Raw genomic sequence first — 23,342 nt, 5'->3', positions numbered from 1 at the left:
AGGAACTTTACGGCCGTGTTGTAAATCGAAGAGCTAAGGATGTCGCCAAATCCTCTCCCAAAAGCTGTGTTAACCCTCGGAACAGGCAACTTAAACACGCGTTTGGATAGTAATTTGGAATAATTTTCAGACTTAGCGGCGCTTTTATGAGTCGCGAGACAGACTTTATGTATGTAAAGCTGGCGGACTGTCAGTACTTTAGCTGCTTGGTAGAGGCTGTTTGTCGGATATCTGAAGGGCTTTTTGAGGCTTGAAAATGAAAAATGATTTATTCTCTAACAAGCATATTTAACAAAATACAGGTTGGTGTCCCTTTTAAGTATATAAATACCTGTGTTAAGGAACACCGCTCTTCCTTAGTGATTACCTAGAAGCTAAAAGCAATAAAACTATGATGGCTACAAAGTATAAACTAAACAATTAATACGTAAGTAAACTATGTAATACTAAACTACGTGCGCGCGTGTGTGTGTGTGTGTGTGTGTGTGTCCGATTCGTGCTTTGAGCTTTACAGCTACTTAATGTAGATGGCGCTGTACGGCTCCGTATAATAAGCGGTAATTACTATGGAGGGTAGAGGTAAGGAGAACAGTCTATGTGTATGAAAAATGACCATCAAAAAACCTTATAAAGGCGACATCACAATACATCGCGAATAAATGTTTGACTTTAATTTAAAAAAAAACCAATCACTGATAGTGCACTTAGTCACTCCCTCGATAACGTCTAAGTGTCATATCATGTCATATCCTTGTGCTCCTCTAGCGCCACTGGAGAGATTTCGAGCTATTATTTACAGATAGCCAACTGGACACTTAAGCAACAGTTCTCTCATTAGAGATTGTTCTCCTTACCTCTACCCTCCATAGTAATTACTCTCAAAATGACGTGACGTTTATTTTCAAAAACGGTACGGTGACATATGTCATTAAGAAAATATAGGGTTGTAACCGTGCACATTTGAAACGATTTTTTATAATTCTCGATTAAATCTGCAAAGGGCATATCATATTGGTGATGATTTATATTTTTAATTATACATACCTTCGCAATTGGACGCGACTAACGGCCCGATTCGAAGAATGAAATACTATAACGATAAGTTCTCATTTAGATATCGTTTGTATGTTATATAATTGACAGAAGCAGCTGGATTCGGGCTACCAATGTCACTTTGACGTTAGAAATATCGTAGATAGATCTTATTGGGATCAGAGCGGAATCGAAATAAACGTCAATTTTGACATGTCATTCAGGTATCGATCTTTTAAAGTGTATTCCAAAATTTTAAACGTGTCTTAATCATTCTTCGAATCGGGCCGTATAACGGTTTTACCCGGTGGCGGAATCTATTCGATCGATAAGTAGAGTCAAACTCTATAATATTGCAATTGAATACCGTTTTACATAATAAAACTCAACGAGATTAACATTAATCTTTTTATTTTTAAATATTACATAATAATATATTTTTTGTTGATTTGTGTCTATAATAATGAAATAAATGTAACAAAGAGAATAATAATGACAAGAAATATGTGATGTTAAAATACTAAATTAGAAACAATCTGCAGAGTAATCTATACAGAGACTGTTTTTATTAAAACTTACAAAAATTTAAGAATATGATATCCACGATCCTCAGCTTGCACATCCGTCTCGCTCTCGCTTACGCTCAGCTCAGTGAGAATCAAACACGAACCTACGGAGCCTTAATCTACTGAGGCGACGGCTCGCTTACATATGGCAAGTTTTTAGGAATAATATCCCTGCAAATTATAACCTGCGAGTGAAACCGTTGCATTTAATGAGGCTCTGGTTTAAGTGGGCGCTGACTGAAGGTAGTAAGCAGTTAGTATTGAAATAATTGGTGATCTATGCTAGTACAAATAAATAAATAAAATATGGGATTTCAATTCAAGTAGGTATTATATTCAGTAGTTAGTAATGGGCGAGTTTATTTTTCGCGCGTGGGTGTTTTCTCTCAGAAACTGTGTAGGTTTAGACAATCAGTGTCTACTTTAATTAGTTATCTTATAGATTTATGAGTTTGGTTATCATTTGGAATGCAAGCAAGTGAAAGATTCCAAAATTGAACCACGAACGTAGCAAGTGATTCGAGAAGTGGAATTTTGAACGTTGCTAATATGATTTTCAGGAACAAGGCAAACACGACATTTTTCACCACAAAAACGCGAGTAAAAATACTATAAGTTACTGAAAAACATTTGAAATTAACGCCATTAAGGTATTCATCATTCAAATATTTTAAGAATAAGCCGATTACGAGCTGGCGTGGTGAAAACTTTTTGTATTCCCAAGTAGGTATTAGATAATTTAAAAAATCACTTATTTATATCCATACTTTTGTTAGTAACAGTAAAATAATTCTTACTTACACCCTACGGTAGTACCAATTAACTAACATAAAACTAAATTAAAACAAATTATCCAGCTTATTTAGCCTTGCCTATCAATACGTCTACCCAGTAGCTCGTGAGATGGCAATCAAGGCGTTCAGCCAACGTCCTTAGGAGGCAGTTGCTACTGCCGCGCACGCGTGTCAGCAGAGACGCTATTCTTTTGACAATATCATAGCCTCTTTTGACAATATCATAGCCTCTTTTGACAATATAATAGCCTTTTTTGCCAATATAATAGCCTATTTTTGACAATATAATAGCCTCTTTTGACAAAAATATAGCATCTTTTGAAAATAGCATAGCCTCTTTTGGCAATATTATAGCCTCTTTTGACAATATCATAGCCTCTTTTGACAATATCATAGACTCTTTTGCTAGCGTAGGAGCCGTAAGTCAAAGAGCATATAAAAGTATCCAAGACGCACCTAAATGTCAAATGCAAATAATTTAAATTACCCAACGAAATGATTCTACCTATTTTGAACCAACTTAAAAAGGCGGAGTTCCTCAATGCGATGGGATCTTTTTATTTGCGATTATTACATGCACGAGCACGAATAATATCTACATAAATGAGGTATTGTGTTAAAGTTCCCACGCTAGCGACGATTAGAGACTTCATACACTTTATTTTTTTTCTCAGGATTACTCATGGTATTTTTCGTCACCAAAAAGCAACTGCTTAATATATGATATAACTGTTATAATTTTTTAACTTAATTTATTAAATAAATTATATTTCTATACACAGGCGTTCGTAGATAAGCGTGACTACGTATAAATATGCAATTTAATTAAATTCCCCACCGCGTTCGCGGACACTTAGTCATACTCATTTGACACCTAACTTTTATATGGCAATTTTGACATGAAATTCTGTGGAAGTCGAATGCTATGCAATCGTTGTCACTATGAAATATTTTTTACACGCCATGTGGCAACAAATGCTCTACAATTCGGATTCCTAAGCATGTCTGTCACATTGATCAATACAAGATGTGATCTTGTGTGACATCGCATGTAAGAATATTCATTCGTCTTTCTCGTTGGCTATAGGGACCGTGCGCGTTGGAGGGTCTGCCATCTTGTTGCCTGAATCGGAAACATAAACATGTACATTGATACTTTACGCCAAAGCAAGTGCTGCCCTCTACCGTTCTCGTACCATTTCTTGTGCACAGCAGGTTCTGCCATCTTGTGGGCTACCCAACCCGAGCACGTTTGGCTTGCCGTTCATTCGGCCTAAAATTATGTTTCTCCAAATCAACATTCTGTTGAGAACTGTCATGCTCGTAGCCATCATCATAAATAATAGGCTTAAGGCATACGCTGTCCAAATAAGCTTAAATTTACTTAGTACTTAATTGACTGATAGCGTTCAAAGGAATAAAATAAAAACCTTGTTTATATAGAATACTCTGATAATAAATTAATATACACGAGTTTACCGCTGTCAAGAGGAGCACCTCTTATTTCCGAGTTCGTTCTCCTCAAACTTGCCGATCTTCTCCGCTTGGTGTACGGTGTCTGGCAATGCGTCCTCTGCGGTATCGGGCACCAGCAGTGTGAGCAGGCCGGCCGCCAGAGAAACGAGGCCGAAGATGACTGATGGAAGGCCGGACCAGTACACCATCTGCAAAAGCAATTGGTTAGTCAGGTCTAAAAGTAAGTAAGTAGGCGGTGTCCAGCGGTTTTTTTAATAAATACATTTTATAGGACATTATATCATACATTTACTAAGCCCCACAATAAGCTCAAGGACGCTTATGTTGTGGGCACTCAGACACGACGTGGTGATACTCGTAATATGTACTTATGTGGGACGACATCTTCATGGTATTTGGCAGCTGCCAACTTTCAAATAAGCAATAGGTATGTTCCACACCAACTAGGGTGTACATAGTCATGCACGGGGCGAATAGTGATGCAGAAAACCGGTGCAGCGTATTCGCATCCAATGTGAAGGACGCTTTAGAGCCTCGTGTAAAGCCTTATCGTTTAGAATGTATGTATACTGTGTTTCTCTCGTGTCTAATTAAATTAGTTATCTGTATCTCACAGCTTTATGACTTTGGTTATCAGTTGGCACGCTTTGAATTTTGTAATGACTTCTTTGTACTTCCAAGTATTGGACATGGACAGTCGCCATCAAGATATATCGATGCGGCCGAGGTGCTCAAAAATATCTGCACGCGCGCGAGCGCCTTGACAATAGAGGCGTGTGCAGATATTTCTCAGCACGTCGTCGCTTCGGTATATCTGATGGCGACTGGACAATACATTAGCCTCTTTTGCTAGCTTAGGGGCCGTAAACTTAAGGGCCCGTGTTCAAAAAAATATAAACAAGTCATAAATTATACCGATATAAATGTATCTATTTTAAACCAAATTTTAAATTCATATTTTCCACAAGATATTTTTTAGCGAATCGGAAATAAGTGGATTAATAAATATATCTTCATAAGCACATCAAAGCGTCTTAATACAAAAATATAGTGACATATACATAGTGTTTCTTTAGTCACCTGAAATAATTTCACTCACTCTCACTGGGCTCACTGAGCAATTTTTACTAAGAAATCAACCCCGAAACCCCAAAAAAAAATTTACTCTCCCATAGAAAATGTCAAGGTCAGAGAGTCAAAATGTATGTACCTAACAGCAATTTTTTTGCGATTTCGGGATTGGTCCTATAGTAAAAGTTGTTCAGTATGACATATAATATATTCACTTCGTAAATTATTGCAGGTGACTAAATAAACTTCCTGTATAAATTTTGCATTAAAAACATCGTTAAGTTCCCGGCCAATATTGATTGGTTAGAGAGCCTATTTAGACTTACTTACTAAATTTATGCGTTAAAAGCAATAGATTATCTGTGTTTAGTGTACACCTAAGCATAATTTGGTGCACGCATGCTCATGCAATTTTCAGATAATTACCGGCCAGTTTGATAATAATAGCCCAAACGTTTGCGAAATACGGGTTTATCATTATTACAAGTTTTTTTGCATTTATTATCGGACATTTATTGTAGTCCGGAAGGGATCGTTTTTTAGCGCTAAGATATTTATTTTGTAACTTGTATGTATGTACGTAACTATCTATGTATGTCACTTTATTTTACGTAAAAAAGTTCACAAAAAAGTAAAGGATTCGTATTGAGTATTTTGAATTTTTGAGATGTGCAATAATAGAACATTACGATACAAGTGCGAAAAATTAGGAAATTTATAACGAGTGGGGATAAGCACGACCGAAGGGAGTGTTTTAAATCGATATGAGTTGTGAATTGCCTGCATGCATATAGTTCTTTAAATTTTAGACTTAGTTTACGTAATGTGCTAATTATCGCACTAGTGCGGTAAAGTAGCACCATGTTGTAAAAAGTAGATTAGATTAGATTTATTTATTACACAACATAATTATGATTACAGTACAAATTACATTAATGTCAATTTATAATAATATATATTGTGATAGTCAGAAAAATAAAAGTAAGTAAGACAATCCAAATAAATCCATTTAATTAATTATACGTAATATGAAAAAATGCATGGAAGTATTTATGTTATCATATCTGCCTTGTTTACATTTATATATATATATTTATACTACGTCGGTGGCAAACAAGCATACGGCCCACCGGATGGTAAGCAGTCTCCGTAGCCTATGAACGCCTGCAACTCCATCGGTGTTGCAATCGGTCTAACATCCCGCACCCTCATTGAGCTCTGGCAACCTTACTCACCAGCAGGAACACAACACTATGTTTAGGGTCTAGTGTTATTTGGCTGCCGTTTTCTGTAAGGATTCATTTGGGGACTATACGCGCTTAAGTATATTTAAAACATACCAGCAGAGGCATTTGCGGAGCAACGATGGAGCCTATCCTGCCCACAGAGGAGCACAGAGCGTGCATGGAGTTCCTGGTGTACGTGGGGAACAGCTCCGATGTGAAGATGTAAGTGATGGCGAAGTAGAACGAAGACATGAGCTTGCCCGACATGTACAAAGTTATGGAGAGCCAGGGTAGTGCTGTTAAAAGAGTCATCGTTAAAAAATATTCTGCGAGAGTGCTGCGGTCTTGTATTTCCTTATATTAGTACCTGCATTACATTTTAGAGGTAATATTAGTACATATTTAATAGGGTGTTCCTTATTTCGCCAAAGTTATTTTTTTTTTCTACGGAGCGGCGCTTAATATATAATCTACCACTAACAACCAATGTATTTTAGAATTTTTAAATACATTTGATGGTCCCTACCGCACTTTGATAATGATGTTTTTTTTTTCGTTTTTTAATTGTCGAAGGACGATTCAAAGTGTAGGTATTAATGTCCAATTTAAGTTATAATAACATTGCAAATTTTTATAGTATTTTTTATTTGCGTTTAAAGAAAATATGGACACACCTCTAAATCAATACTTACAAATCCCTAAAATGTTTTAGAAAAATCAGCGGCGTTATTTTATATTATAAGTTGCACATTAACACACCCTGAGGTGCACATTAACACACCTCATCGCCGCACAAGGATAAATCGAAAAAAATAAATTGTATAGGGGGTTCAAATTTTCAAAGTGCGGTAGCAAACCCTATGATGTATTTAAAAATTCTGAAATAAAATACATTGCTTTTTTTTTATTAGTGGTAGATTTCACATTAAGCGGGTGCCTCGTAGAAAAATAGAACTTCGACGAATTAAGGCCCGCTCTAAAATGTTACTAATGGAAAAATGAAAAAAATAAAAGTAGGTACTTATAATTATATTCGTGGGGACAAAGTAAAGTTTCATGACAAGAAAAAAATCTTACCGCTCGGAACAAATGGTTGAGCAACACACAGAGCGGCACATGCTACGAAAGTGAATATCAAAGGCACCCTTCTTTTGAACCTGTTCAGTATGTACACCACAACGAATCGTCCAGGAACATCTACAATGGACGTCAATGCGTAGTTCACATACTTGTTTCCTTGCAGAGATATAGAGTTGATTGTCAGTCCATGGTTGACAAACGTAGAAGCTATCCACCACACCGAGCAAACGAAAAATCTCTTTAACATTGACTTGGATTTGAATGTTTCTAGTAGGACTCTCGAAAAATTTGCTCCTTTCTCTTCTTGGTAAGAAATCTGATTTATGTCCATTTCTAACTGCAATTTGTTCATCTTAGCAGCGGTGTCTATGATGGTTATAGCTTCGTTTTTCTTCCCTTTAGTTAGGAGCCATCGGGGGCTCTCATCTATCAGGTATATGTAGAAAATGAAAAGCAGTCCAGGTGCGTAGACTGCCTGAAGAAAGTGTCTCCAATAAGGAACGAGCCAGTAGAATAGAGGGTATAGAATGCCTCCAATTGTGTAGCCAAAGCCGCTGATCGTGGTGTACAATACACGTTTGTCCGTTGCGACCATTTCTATAGCTGGAATAAATAAAATATATAATTTAATTTACGACGAGATTTGATATATTAGGTACCTATTTCATTTATAGATAGTAAAAGAAACATTTTAGAGTCAAAATGGTGGCATAGAAGAGTAATAATAATAATAATAACTCCACGGCCGATTCGGCCACGGCGACTGCTATCAACTCCGTTGCTGTCTCTGGTGTGCTCGCAAGTGACTGATGTAGCCGATCTTGCTACTAAAAGTTCGCGAACATTGCGGGCATGTGAGCACACCATTTTCGTAATTATAGTGCGTAGCCGCGGGTGGTCTGGCTTTTATATCGTCGCGCTTGGCGTCCAGCTCTAAGCGCCGACGAGCTTCGAAATCAGCTACTTTGGCATTTATAGTAGCCCGCCACTCCATTCGTATGGCTGCCTGCTGCTCCCATCGCGAGGGCTCTATACGACACTTTTTCATGTGCCGCTTAAGCACATCTTTGTACCTGAGGAATTGGCCACCCTGTTTCCGCTTGCCTTCCTCAAGCTCAGAATAAAAGATGCGCCTAGCCACACGCTGGTCGTTCATCCGTGAAACGTGACCGCACCAACGAAGCTGACGTCGCATAAGGTATACCTCGATACCACCCACATTTGCTCTACGCAGCACTTCGGTATTCCGAACACGATCAGACCATCGGATCTTCAGTATTTTGCGTAGGCATCTGAGGTGGAATCGGTCCAGCATGCGAATATGGCGGCGATAAACGGTCCACGTTTCAGCGGAGTATAGAAGGTTAGGCAGCACGACTGCCATATAAACGGATATCTTAGTGGCCAGTTTTAAGTCGTGTGAGCTGAGAACCTTGTGGTCTAACTTGCCAAAAGCTGCAGCCGCAGCCCCGATCCTGCTGTTAATTTCAGCATCAAGGTCGCACTTGGATGTTAACGTGCTCCCCAGGTAGCGGAACTTGTCTACCTGCTTCAGCTGGTCCTCACCGAGTCTAACGACCAGTGTCTGTTGACTGACAACGTCCAGCGACATCACCTCAGTCTTCTTGACACTGATCTTGAGCCCAAACCTGCGACAGGACTCGTCGAAACTGGACATGAGCTGTTGCATGCCTTCCGGGCATAGAAGAGTATCCTAAGAGGTAAGAATAGGTTTGCGACCCTAGCGAAATAACGATATTTTTTCTATAAAAATTTTTCCACTTACTAAATCTTAACAAACGACGTTGATTTTGATATCAATTAAAAAAAAATTGTTCTACAAATTTTGAAAAAAAAGGAAAACTTATAAACCTAGTTTTTCATTGTGTCAATAACATACAAAAAAACCATGGAGAATAGAAAATATTTAGAAGTGGAAAAACGTTTTCTCTTTTTGTATGGACGATCACGTGGTATACCTCCCTCTGCATTTCGTCGTTCTTAGTCATATTAGTGTTATTTATAACACTTGCACAGTCTGAGCTATCAAAATCGCTGCTAACTTAGCTTGGTCTAACTTAAAATAAATGTCATAAATTCAAATATATGCGGTAATTCGAATGCTTAATTAACTTCACATGTGTATAATGTGTAAATATAGAATTGTGTACATACACATCATAAAGGACGAAGAGCAAGGATCTCCAACCACAGCCTCCAGAAACTCGAGAGTCACATACAGCCAGTAATTCGTTGTGAAGCTCCGCGCCAGCCCGAGGAAACTCCCCAGTATACATGTCACCACTGTGAGAGTTTTCCTTCCTAACCTGGAATCACATCAATAAATAGTACATTATTGCAGAGGCCGGGAAACGGCAATTCGTGGATGAGTTTCGATTTGCAATTTGCGAGGAAATAAGGTAAGATTAGAGTGGTTAGATTAGGTTCGGTGATTATTTAAGCATCAATCATCACTGGAACTATACTCAAACCTTCATATCAAAAACGTCAAAAACAATTTAAGCAGTATTCGCACGATTATTCACTACGGTCTTGTAAGATCAAGACATGTAGGTAAGTTGGTTTATCTTCCTCTCTCACTCTAACCTATAGCTTGAAATGACTGCTAACCCGTGTAGACGCGGCTATAATAATAATTGGCTGTTTGCATTGATCTATTTTAGTAGGTACATATTTTTAAAAGGTAAAAAACAATACAGTAATAATTCCCCACCCGCCAAAACAGGATAATAACGATTTGAATGTTAAAAATTTGATTTTGACCATAAAAAAGAACTTTCCTTCCTATTTTTGCTACAATTAGGTGAGCATGAGCATTTGATGAGCATCTCCGAGCATAATAGAGAAAAATATTTTTGAGTGACGTCCATAAGGTATGGTTTAGTAATACCTCAACAAGATGGTGGGATTTTTTAGTCAAATTAGAAAAGAAACTGTTGGCAGAGTGCAGTATATGAATGGTAATTAGAAGATTTACTGTCTTACAGCAGGTGTAATATTTTTTACATAGGTAATATTGTTATATCTTAATTATCTTTAATTAACTGAGTTTTTCTGTCAAGCATTCCATCATATGGCACGTACCGTGAGTACCGACATTGTTTTAACTACTGCTACGAACATGTCTCGATAATAATTATTTATTATCTGCTGAGAGCTACGTGACCAGCCAAGCATGGTGACCTTGCTAACATACTACACTACATGTGTGTACTGTTTTGAAATCTCGCCTAGAGTGCCATGAAGGTTGGAAATGACAGTGTAAAATTACAATTACAAAGGAAAAACAAAATTATCGAGTTTTCTTGCCGACATTTAGTTAAATTTTATCATGGTTGACTTTGTCCGTTACTGTAGGTAAATATAATATAAGGGCGAGATTTGGTTGTATATTTAAAGCCTGACCAGTAATATATGATCACGCGCCATATTTCGGGATGTCATTGGAACCAAATTTTTCATACTAAATTGAACTGTATACATGAGACACAACAGCGCCCTCTTGACAATGATCATATATTTCTGGTCGGGCTTTATACAAATAACCTATCACAGTGTGGGACTTAGGGCCGCATTTAGGGGAGAGCAACAGCCCCGGGGCCTCCACAAAAGAGACTTCAGAAAATTTACTATTTTATTTGGAAAATAATTTGGGGCCAAGGGGGCTGCACTCCTTTATGACCTGATGCCTTCAGACCTCTAAATCCGGCATACTATTTGCTTGGAAACGATATACAAAAGTCGCTGAACAAATTTTGGTCAGTTTGAGGAGTACAGGGTTTAATTTTTTGCTCGTGTTACAGGCCACACCCTGTATATACTTAGTTGTATATATTTCAAGTTCCATCGACTGACTATTTATTTTATGCCCAGCGGACACCGTATAGGCTTATACCTATAATAATATTGAACAATCTAATAAGGCTTTTCTATATTTAGCGCTGGGCAAGTGAAATATATCTATCGAAGTAAGATTTTGGTTTTAGTAAGCCGGCGTTAATACGGCAAGGGGTGCGATTATTGTGCAGAAAAAAATGTTTTTTTTTTTCAATTTTTCTAACTTAATAATAAATATGGAAAAAAATACACTTCACATACATTAACTATTGAAAGTTTGCCCTGACCTGTGACGTGTATATTTACAGGGTGGTATTTTGGGTCAGTGAGGGCAGCTATCAGACTCCGTGCTGATACGCGAAAACAATCTTAGAAGACCTTCCTTCAATTTCCAATCAATGAACATTGGCGATTACAGATTTTGGAAAAAAAACATACAGGATGTGAGAAAAAGGTAATTTTTGACAAACTTTTTTTTTGGATGCCAATCGATCCCATTCCTATCGAGGATCAAAGCTTGTATGCGACCAAAAAAAATTCCGGCCAGAAAAGTCTCATATCGAGGAAAACTTTTCCCAAAAGGTCAGGGCAGGACTTTTCCCGAAGGTCAAAAATGAAAGTTGAAAGTTTTGAGAAAACACTATACAAATCCCGGTGAGCAACGGGTTTGCCGGCCGCGTATCCTTATCCGAACTCGCTACGCTCGGCCGTCTATATCTACTTAGCCTGCAACCCCTCGTTTCCCGGCCTCTATACTAATGTTCTAATCCCTAATCAGAACACGATACCGATTATGTCCTTAAATCGATCCCCACTATTTAAGGTACACTTTGTACCTTAAATAGTGGGGATATATTATTAAATGTCTTTCCCATCACGGAACAATGGTGCTCCGGACCTTTGGGAGGCGTGCGCGGAGCCGAAGCCAACACGTAGAGGCCCTTTTGACACTTTAATGAAATGTAAGGGGTACACCTAGCGGATGCTGCCCTTGCCCGTGTCATGGGACGCACGCAGAGGCAGCACCCGCCAGGGTGTAAGGACTATTTGAGGGTTGATGGAATCTAAAATGAACTGGGCTATTGGGTGAAAGCGATGGACTAAATACTGGGCTATGGGATAAAAAACCGGACGCCTGCCTAATAAAAGGGTATTCAATTTTATTTCCGGCAGACGGTGACTCGCCCCCACAAGATGGGCCCCCACAAAAAGCGACATCTAGGATGGCTCAAGGGCAACACCGGTGTGAGGGCTCAGGGGTGTCGAGAGGTGTACGCCGCTTTCTACCCAGTGGCTGCGAGCAGCCACTGTGCCAACTCGCGTCTTATGCAATTTTTCACTTCCACCCCTGGAGCTTATAGCTCTAACGACTCCACTCTGGCCGGCCGGCTAAGGCAAGCCAGAGGCAGAGAATCCTGTCCCACCCACCCTCCTTGCGGCTAACAGAACTCCCCAGGAGCACTCGGGTACGTGAGGTCGCTACTCCCCAACAGCTCGCCACAAGCTGCCCTGCGTTAATATTATTAATATTATTATGCTTTGACATTCATGTTATCGAAATAGTTGTTGAACGAGAATAAATTACTGACGGCCATACAAAACAAAAAAATAAAGAGGCCAATAATATTGATTGAGTCCGATTTCATGGTATTACCGTAGTCGGATACTCGTATTGTTTTAACTATTGTTGTGAAGGACAATGGTACTTAATTCGAAACCGCGCTGTGAAATACAGGTGATTGGAAATTCGCCGTATTCCTTGAAAAGGGTTTTTCGATGGGTAATTTGCAATGTTTATTGTTTATATAAATAAAATAGGACATTATTAAACAATTTGATTAGTTCCCACAGTTAGCTCAATAAGGCTTGTGTTGTAGGTACTTAGATAATGATAAATATAACAATTATAGAAATATTTAAAAAAAAACTTAAATACATAGAAGACAACTATGACTCATAAACAAATATTTGTGCTTATCACACAAATAAATGCCCTTACCGGGATTAGAACCCAGGACCATCAAATATCAAATATCAAACATTTATTCAGCAAATAGGCCACAGGGGCACTTTTACATGTCCATTTTTACAAACAATAAATAAAAAAAACAATTACAAATATCGAATCTATGAAATAATAAATACTTTATTAGAGATGTATACTGTCTCTAAATGTCAAATTACACAAAAAAAACTATGATAAAAAAATAAAACCATAAAATACTAAAAGTCTCTAAGTGTCAGAGATAAAATATAAAAAAGATATTAAATTATCATATGTATAGAAATAATTCAAGTTTTTATTCGTCATCGCAAGGCATAGTGCTACAAAAATATTATGTATATTTATTTACCGCCATTGTAATCGAATACACATATTTCATTAATTATACTTACAAATAAAAAACACTTTGAACTTTGTGATACAACGTTTCTTCTAACTAACAACTTCTAGAAACTCAAAAAGTTGATCCAATCAAATAAATATTTGGGTGGATAAACTTAGACATGCATCGAAAGTTCGAATCGAAACCAATATATAAATATACATATATACCAATATATATATATATATATACCAAATGCATGGAGCTTATGAGCATGTGCTCCGTCACATAAATACGGAGGTCATTTAGTATTACTATCAAACTATTTACATATTAACAAAGTCATATTTTTATATTCCTTCATTACACAAACATGTAATGTCACTTTACGAGTACCTATAGTTTTCGTAACTTGTAATAAACTGTGAAATCCAAAGTATATTACTATTTTTTAGGGTTCCGTACCTCAAAAGGATTAAACGGAACCCTTATAGGATCACTTTGTTGTCCGTATGTCTGTCCGTCCGTCCGTCTCTCTGTCAAGTCCCTTTATCTCGGGAACGCGTGAAGGTACCGAGTTGAAATTAAAACCATATACTCAGGTCTACGGTCCCTGGAAGCTGTGAGAAAATAAAACTTATAAATTAACGTTAAAAAAAGAAAAGACCGTTAATGCCACTAAAAACGTATATTTAGACACGCTTAAGGGAATTAAAATTATAAGATACATTCCGTTGACCTACACATTTGGAATTTGGCAAGTAATACCGTTTTGTACTCCAAGTATAGGGAAAAATCTGAAAACTGCACTTACATTTTGTAATTAAATCATTATTTCTGAACTAATTATTATAAGGTTCTGCGTCAAAATTCTTTTCGTTGGCTTGTTTTATGTCCCCTAAAAATGCGACAGAGTGGAACTTTTTGTATGAGATGAAATTTTGTTTTTAATACTTCTCATGTAAAATATAATGTACAAGTAGAAAGACGTACAATTAAATAGCACTCGACTATTTTATTTATTAGATAAAATTTATTTATTAGTAACAGAGTGGTCAACAAAAGACAACGGAAAGAATTTTAACCCATTTACAAAGTATGGCACCCTCGGTGAGCGAGTCTGACTCGCACTTGGTCCGGTTTTGTTGTATGCATCATTGCTTCGATTCGATGTTGTCACGGTCATAAACATGCTTGGACAGTTTTTTATTTAATTGTTCAGCAAAAAATTGTTTATCACCATAACTTTAGCGATAAGCTTATTGATGCACAACAAGTAATCTGGATATATTCATAATTAACAATAGAATAAAATACAATATAAATACTCTTTATTGCACACCTCAATACAGAAAACAATACTGACAAGGAATAGAAATACAGCAAATTAAGAAAAAGTAAACAACAGGCGGTCTTATCGCTAAAAAGCGAACTCTGCCAGACAACGTTCAGCCTAATTTACTTAGTTTTTTATATTATAAGTTATGTTACCCTCATTATCATTTATCATTTTCCGGGGCCAAGCTCTTACCTTACCAAAACTTTACAAGTCTCAATGAATTATATAATTTATACAGAGTGTAAATGTATTCACCTGCAATAAGGTGTTCTGCCTTTTCGCCGAAGTTTTAATGTCCGAATCTCACTTGCCAACCAATGTTTCGCAGATGATTTACATTGGCAACCAACATTCGGTAATTGTCATTATGGTAACGTTTCACTTGCTAGAATTATTGTTAAGTAGATTATTATTATGATATACAACATTTGGAATACATTACACTCGCGAAATAATTCAATTGGCCAACTATTTATTAATACAATAACGTCCAGTCTTTTGAAAGAGTCAAGATAGGTGCGACGACGAGCAAAGCGAGAAGGAGCGTGTTAGGTTAATTGCGACCAAACCAGGGTTGCCAACTTAGTGGTTTTACCACTAAATTTAGGGGGAAAAAAAGCAGCCAGTGGTTTTTTTAGGGGCTAAGTATTTTTAGTGTTTTTTTTAGGGATTATTCTAAAAGTGTTCACGATGTGAGAAGCTACATATTATACTGGAAATGAAACGTTCTCGATACCATAGTGTATCCCACTCTGTGTTGCTTGAATTCGCAAGTGGGTAAATCCACGGTGACTCACGTTACTTTGTAGTCACTATTCCTAACAATCTTGTCGTATATTTGAGATCAAGAGCTTTCTACCTCGAAAACTTGATAATAATATCACAGAGTACATTACTGCGAATGAATTGTCGAAGTACTTTTTCTCCAACAAATTATGGAAATTGGAGAAAAGTAGAAAATAACTCTGTGACTCACGTTACAAGAAATGGACACGGAGTTTTTCGCCTTTTGTGTTTATTGATTTCCCTTTGATTATTGAATGAATTTGTTTTAACAAAATAACAACACAATTACATAAATAATCAAGCTTCTTTAATAGTTAACCAAATGAAATCAAAGATACACACTTATTAAAATAAACTATAAAACCTCACGAACTCACGTTACAGCGATTTCGTGAATCACGTTACTTGCGACTACCTAGAATATTTTGATATTTTTTTATCATTTCTAGCAAACAAATAGCATATTTTTTACTTATTATTATTAGAATTAGATAAAATAAATTGTATAAAGGCTATAAATTATATTTTTTTATTCAGCTAGTGGGTTTATGTCATCTTGTTTTCCATTTTGGTATAATGTATAATTTGGGGTTAATAACCTGGTTTTTCTTTTACACCTTTGTCGAATGCTTGAGATATTTGTGCTTTTTTCAACTTACCACAATGCCAATACATTATATGACACTTTGATATGCCAGTGACGGCAAGCCTATGTTTTTTCTTATACTCTTCATACTTTCCTTCGTCTTTCAGCTTCTGTCTTCTTCTTTTTGCCCTTTCTGCCGCTGATTGAGGCATTGTAGCTCCAAAATACATTAAAATATTTAGTTACTCTCTTTACAGTAGCAATAACGCGATTCACTGTGACTCACGTTACAAGTATCCCAAGTCAAGTATTTCTTTAAAATAACACTTTTGCGGAGAAATAAACCGCGAGAATGACATCATCTAAGCCAAATCATATACTATGTGTTCAATATAAGTTCATTTGTCCAAAGCTTCAGTACAGTAAATGAAAAATATTGTTTTTTGCGTTACTCACGTTACTCAACGACATGCAATTTTCATTCTCCTCTTACATAATTTTCTTTCAACTTATGATAATTGTAATCAAAGTACCGCGTGAATAATTTAATAGACAACAGATAAATAAAGGTTACTTACCTCTTCTTTGCGTAAAAATCAATTAAAGTCGTAATATTTATAATCACTTATTTTACGTTCGTTGTTGTTGATTCCGCAAGCAGCACTTACAATGTCGGAAATTATGACAACCGTTGACTTATTATTGACTTAAGGTTATAAAATTTGTTCTGCTACCCTCATTTGCTTATTCTACATTCAGACACATTCTAAATTCAATAGTTTATTTTTTCGTTGTCATGTCCGAGTTACGCGGAAAGACCCAAGTGCGATTGAGAAGGACATACACGGCTGAACGTTCCGATCTAAGCTACACAGTGATTTGTAACGTGGTTGTATGATATTTCGTCGCTGTAAAGGCGGTTTAGACCATCATTTATGGTCGGGCCCCTTTGTCGGGTCGTGCAGTGTTAGGCCGGCCACATACATACGGAATTTTTACCCGATTTCCTTACGAAATGACCTGTGTGAACGGAACGTCGCTATACACATTCATACAGCTGTCTCGTTTGCACATGTCATTTCATACGGAAGACGTATAGAAATAGAAAGTCCGTAATGTTAATAATAAAAAGCAAGTACGGTGGAGCAGGGAGAGGCAGGGTACTTCCATACGTGCGGTAGTCTGTTATGGCTATAAGTTTGATCTAGGTGTTGGGCCCCACCAAAAGTATCGTGTAAATAAGCTTCTAGCGCTCTATATTGGGTCTGTGGCGTCGTGGCTGTTGATTCTTGGATTTGATGGCAAACTTGAGTACGACGGGTGCGCACACGTTATTGGATGTAAGCGAAAGATGCAAGAACTTTTTATGTTGCCTTGCAGAACAGATACAAAAACGGCTGCCGGATAATTTATCAATCCTGAAAGTAATTGCTAATTTAGACCCAAAAGTTGTTACGTCTCAAGTAAAACCTGACATAAAATCAGTTTTAAATCACATTCAGCGACCTCATATTTACGGAAACAAAAATGATATCGAATCTGAGTGGGACCAATTGAGTAATAAAATGTGGTCAAACACTTCAACATCAGCGGATTTTTACTCTGAAGTATACGACGATTGCGATGCTGCTGGCTGCAAACGTTTCGAAAATATCGCAAAATGCGGGTTGGCGTTTATAACAGTTCCCATTTCAAATGCAAGGGTATAACGCGCGTTGTCTATATATAATATAGTAAAAAATAAGCTGCGGAATAGATTATCCATTGAAATGCTGCAAAGTGTGATGATGGTCCGCTTCACACTACAGCGATTAGGATCTTGCGTGACATTAACTCCAACAAATAAAATGTTAAAACTATTTACCGTTCATATGTATGATCATAAAAGTGTCGAACCGGTTGACAATGATTTAATGTACGAAATTCTGGAAAATGTACAAATAAAGAATTAATTAAACGTATAATTTCTTTTATTTTTTATTTAGTGGGTTTTCCAAAACAATAGTACAGTTTTAGGGGCTTTTAAGTTGAGCTCTAGGGGTAAAAAAAATTTGGAGTTGGCAACCCTGGACCAAACAGCGCACAGCGGCGCCGAGCGAGCGAAGCGAACAAGCCGTAATAGCGGCCGGCTAGCGCCAGATCCGAGTTTTTTTGTATCGTACGATGTTAAATAACAAAAATTACACTTTTATATTTTGTGTTAGACTTACGAAGTGAGTCTGCTACCTAAAACGTTGCGATTTAAAAAGTGTCGTTTTGATGTTGTTAGCAAAAGATACAGTTGCTAGCAGTTAGGTTGGAAAACAAACTAATTATTGTGTTGAGTTGCCACTTGATCATTCGGCAAAATGAAATTATGCGAATAATTGTTTGCGAAAGGGAAGTAATTAAATGATCAGCCGTTTAAATCATTTAAAGAGCATACAATAATTTAGCTGACAATAAATAAAAAATAGAGCTACAACTCTTGTTCAGCAAATAATTCACAAACGGTCAACATTATAACACGGCACCTTTAAACACAAATGATAGCGACCTGGGGAGCATTTTTTATTTATATATAAGTTAATTTTAAGTTTTATACACAAGGTATAACAGGTGGTTTAGTTTTAATGATAAGTTAGTTTATTTACTGCATATTGTCGTATTATGTTGTCCATAAATAAATAATATAATATAATACATAGGTATGTATATACCCTTACCTACCTATCGGAAAGCGGTCCCACGATGAGCAATCCCACCATGTATCCAAAGCTGTGCATGGTGCCTACCAGTGTCCGTTTCCATTCTTGACACGCCAAGTCGAACTAACAAACAAAATAAGAAAACAAAATTAAACTAGAATAATTTCGAGGAAAGAAGGGGATGACGTCACGTGACCGCTTGGCCATACAAACGCATTCTCCGTTGGCCTCCAGATTTTAGCATTATTAGAAAACATTTTTATGCAATTTCATGTATGTGTTTACCTTGCCGACGCCGTGTCAAACACAAAAACTGTCACTCGGACACCACGACATCGAAGTGTGAAAACTGAAATTGAACTTTATGCATATGGAAGCAGGTCTATGTTGCTCTGTGGTCTGTGACGGATTAATCCATCTTAGGCGTTGGACCTACAGAGCAGATCACTTGATGCTTTCCAGCGTGAAACATCCTTAAATCTTTAAGAGGAAAGGGGACGGCCGCTTATCCATATAAACATAGTCCTCATTTTTTTTTTTTTTTTTTTTCCTTTGCGATAATCGCGAAGTCACGTTGTATTAGGACGACCTCTTAGTCGGCGCGCCAACTCGCATGCAATTTTAGTTGCACTGCAAACTGATATAGGTAACAACATCCAATTCAGTCAACCGATCACATACCGCAGTGTAATGAATTCACATACGAGTTCTCGCACCGTGTTAATGAGAAAGTCACAGTTAAGTCTAATTGAGATTTTATCTTAAAATTTACCTCTGCCACAAAGCTTCGCGGGTCGTCATAGACCCACTCGGTGCAAATAGAATCGACTCGGCAGTCTCCAAATTCAGATCTGTTATGTTGACTTATGTTCAAACCATTATCAGAATGTTTGCATCTGCAATGTTCAAAAATGTTAAAATGAACCTACAGTTAAAAGATAAAAGACTCTAAACCCGGAACGACGTTCGTAATTTTAAGAACACCTTTGCAAACCTTTAATTATTGTGCCATATTATTATTAAATAAAACAATTCTAGTAGTGTAAATATGTATGTTCCATCTCAAAACTATTCCGCCAGAGGGCGCCACTTGGTAGTTCGGCAAAGATCCGTTAGATGGCGCCACTTGGTAGTTCGGCAAAGATCCGCCAGAGGGCGCCACTTGGTAGTTCGGCAAAGATCCGCCAGAGGGCGCCACTTGGTAGTTCGGCAAAGATCCGCCAGAGGGCGCCACTTGGTAGTTCGGCAAAGATCCGTTAGATGGCGCCACTTGGTAGTTCGGCAAAGATCCGTTAGATGGCGCTACTTGGTAGTTGTTCATTGATCCCCGTCAGATGGCGTTACTTTGTACGTGTAAGTTAGTTATCGATGAATTTAAAAAGTTCGGCAAAGATCCGTTAGATGGCGCCACTAGCCCCCTTCCCGCCGCCTCCCCGCCCTCCCCCGCCCCCTCCCCGCCGCTGCCCCTGGCCCTGCGCCCCTTGGTAGTTGTGCATATATCCTCGCCAGTTGGCGCTACTTTCTATGTTTAAGGTATTTATCTCCCGACGTGTTGCATCAGCCGTCAACGTGGCGCCGACGGCCACCTGCAAATTCCTACGTGGGCGTCGAGGTCGATCGAGATAAGAGAGAGAATAAGTTAGATTTAAAATATGCATATATATATCGGCTTATTTTTCTTTTTGTATACCACGTCGGTGGCAAACACTGCCCGCCTGATGGTAAGCTGTCACCGTGGCCTATGGACGCCTGCAACTTTTTTTTATACCACGTCGGTGGCAAACACTGCCCGCCTGATGGTAAGCTGTCACCGTAGCCTATGGATGCCTGCAACTTCAAAGTCGTTACATGCACGTCAGCCCGCCGCATTCCCGAGTCGAGGTCGATGGCCTAGGAGCCTCCCCGCCCTCCCCCGCCCCCTCCCCGCCGCTGCCCCTGGCCCTGCGCCCCTTGGTAGTTGTGCATATATCCTCGCCAGTTGGCGCTACTTTCTATGTTTAAGGTATTTATCTCCCGACGTGTTGCATCAGCCGTCAACGTGGCGCCGACGGCCACCTGCAAATTCCTACGTGGGCGTCGAGGTCGATCGAGATAAGAGAGAGAATAAGTTAGATTTAAAATATGCATATATATATCGGCTTATTTTTCTTTTTGTATACCACGTCGGTGGCAAACACTGCCCGCCTGATGGTAAGCTGTCACCGTGGCCTATGGACGCCTGCAACTTTTTTTTATACCACGTCGGTGGCAAACACTGCCCGCCTGATGGTAAGCTGTCACCGTAGCCTATGGATGCCTGCAACTTCAAAGTCGTTACATGCACGTCAGCCCGCCGCATTCCCGAGTCGAGGTCGATGGCCTAGGAGCCTCGCCCCCTCCCCCGCCTTCCCCGCCGCTGCCGCAGCCGCCTCCCCGCCCTCCCCCGCCCCCTCACCGCCGCTGCCCCTGGCCCTGCGCCCCTTGGTAGTTGTGCATATATCCTCGCCAGTTGGCGCTACTTTGTATGTATCTGACGCCACAGAGCACGTGTACATTTTTGAGTCAAGGTCGAGATCGATGGCCTCGGCTCGCTCCCCGGTGCGGTTGGTTTTGGAGCTTGTGGTCAACAAATATATGGACTTTGTACTTTTCCAACTGCCCAATAAGTTTGTTTTAAAATATGCATACGGGCATATTTGCAAGAGCACATAATATAGAGTGGTTACAACCGGATAGAAAAATATATATTTTCTTGAATACCTGGGTATTCGATATTTATCCAGGTACTAGTCGTAATGTTAAACATACATGTTTTTACTTACAGTACGGGATGTTTCATGTTAATCTAAAAGTTGTAACTATTTCTAGTTACATCTGGTAACATTTACATCACACTTTTTAGAAAAGGGAGTTTCTAAACCTAATTATGTCGTTAACTAGCAAAGTCGAGTATATCTGTATGTGAATAATAAATAAATATCGAATACCCAGGTATTCAAGAAAAAATACATTTTTCTACCAGGTTGTAACATCTCTATATTATGTAATAGGTATTTTTTAGCTGACCTAATTCCGATTCCTGGTACTGGTGAACTTATTTATACCACGTCGGTGGCAAACACGAATACTGTCCGCCTGATGATAAACTGTCATCGTAGCATATGGACGCCTGCAACTTTTTTTTTATACCACGTCAGTGGCAAACACGAATACTGCCCGCCTGGTGATAAGCTGTCACCGTAGCCTATGGATGCCTGCAACTTTTTTTTTATACCACGTCGGTGGCAAACACGAATACTGTCCGCCTGATGATAAACTGTCACCGTAGCCTATGGATGCCTGCAACTTTTTTTTATACCACGTCAGTGGCAAACATGAATACTGCCCCCCTGATGATAAGCTGTCACCGTAGCCTATGGATGCCTGCAACTTTTTTTTATACCATGTCGGTGGCAAACACGAATACTGCCCGCCTGATGATAAGCTGTCACCGTAGCCTATGGATGCCTGCAACTTCTAAGTTGTTACATGCGCGTTGTCGATCACTGGTATTGGTGAACATTTTTATACCACGTTGGTGGCAAACAAGAATACGACCCATCTGATGCTAAGCAATCACTGTAGCCTATGGATCATGCGCGTTGTTGATCATTAAAGTATGCGAAATGTTGTGAAATTGCATGCGGCGCGACCTGCCTGATTGTAAGTGTAGTCAGTGTAGCCTTTGGACGCCTGCAAATTCAAAGTTGTCACATGCACGTTGCCTCGCCCCAGTTTGCGTGTTTGAGGACTACTAACGTATTCTAATCTAGAAGAACTTGTGTTATACAACTATTTTTCTACAAGTCATGGAATTGAATAAATATAACATCACCCAATTTCTCTATCCTGCATTTTATATGTACTGAGACGTCGGTGGCAAACAACCATACAGTCCGCTCAAGTAAGCACCCTAGCCTATGAACGCTTGCAAGTACTATTGTATGTACTGGTGAATGTTTATTTTCGGTTGGTTTTGGTCAGATAAACGCCAGTCCATACAATAAGTATGACCATTGGGCGAGGTTTTCGACAGAGGGGTAAGCTCTTAAAGGCGACTCCGGTTTAAATGCTCTAAGGATTGTAGGCATTTAACGGAAAATTTGAGGAAATATTCAACCTTAAACGCTTTGAAATAAGCTTCATTAATAATTCACGAGAGCTGATATTTGCTTGTAATTTCATACAAAATATTAAGGACAGTAGACCTTATTAACCTTAAATACGGCTTACCATATTACCATACCGTATTAAACCTTAAGCACTTTGAAATAATACAATACTTAATTCACGAAGACTGATATTTGCTTGTAACTTCATACAAAATATTAAGGACGGTAGATCTTATTAACCGTAAAACTCTATCTGTCAAAATCAAATATATTCTAGATTAACATAAAGAATAATGACAAACAACGATCAACTCTAAGTACTAGAAATAAAGTAGAATTTTACTCAAATCGGCCGGCTGTAATGCGACATGCATAATTGAGGCG

At 38.4% G+C, this 23,342-nt stretch overlaps 1 protein-coding gene across 5 annotated transcripts in view; it reads right to left on the bottom strand.

Annotated features, from left to right (window-relative positions):
- Positions 1-3,124: 3,124 nt before the first annotated feature.
- Positions 3,125-23,342, bottom strand: part of LOC133517439 (solute carrier family 22 member 3-like) — a 38,742-nt gene continuing 18,524 nt past the window's right edge. For 4 of the 5 annotated variants that reach the window (XM_061850761.1, XM_061850760.1, XM_061850758.1 and 1 more), the window contains exons 3-9: positions 19,601-19,724; positions 18,851-18,951; positions 9,421-9,572; positions 7,243-7,848; positions 6,280-6,461; positions 3,890-4,056; positions 3,125-3,515 (exon numbers count right to left, since the gene is read on the bottom strand). In XM_061850761.1, the coding sequence (XP_061706745.1) occupies positions 3,410-3,515; positions 3,890-4,056; positions 6,280-6,461; positions 7,243-7,848; positions 9,421-9,572; positions 18,851-18,951; positions 19,601-19,724 (1,438 nt within the window). In that variant the 3' untranslated portion in view covers positions 3,125-3,409. Of the gene's footprint in view, positions 3,516-3,871; positions 4,057-6,279; positions 6,462-7,242; positions 7,849-9,420; positions 9,573-18,850; positions 18,952-19,600; positions 19,725-23,342 lie in introns of all 5 variants that reach the window. The other variant, XM_061850762.1, reaches the window with a different exon arrangement.

This window comes from Cydia pomonella, chromosome 4 (assembly GCF_033807575.1).
Source record: "Cydia pomonella isolate Wapato2018A chromosome 4, ilCydPomo1, whole genome shotgun sequence".
In the NCBI taxonomy this organism is placed as follows: Eukaryota; Metazoa; Arthropoda; class Insecta; order Lepidoptera; family Tortricidae; genus Cydia; species Cydia pomonella.
This window is presented reverse-complemented; position numbering and strand designations above follow the sequence as displayed.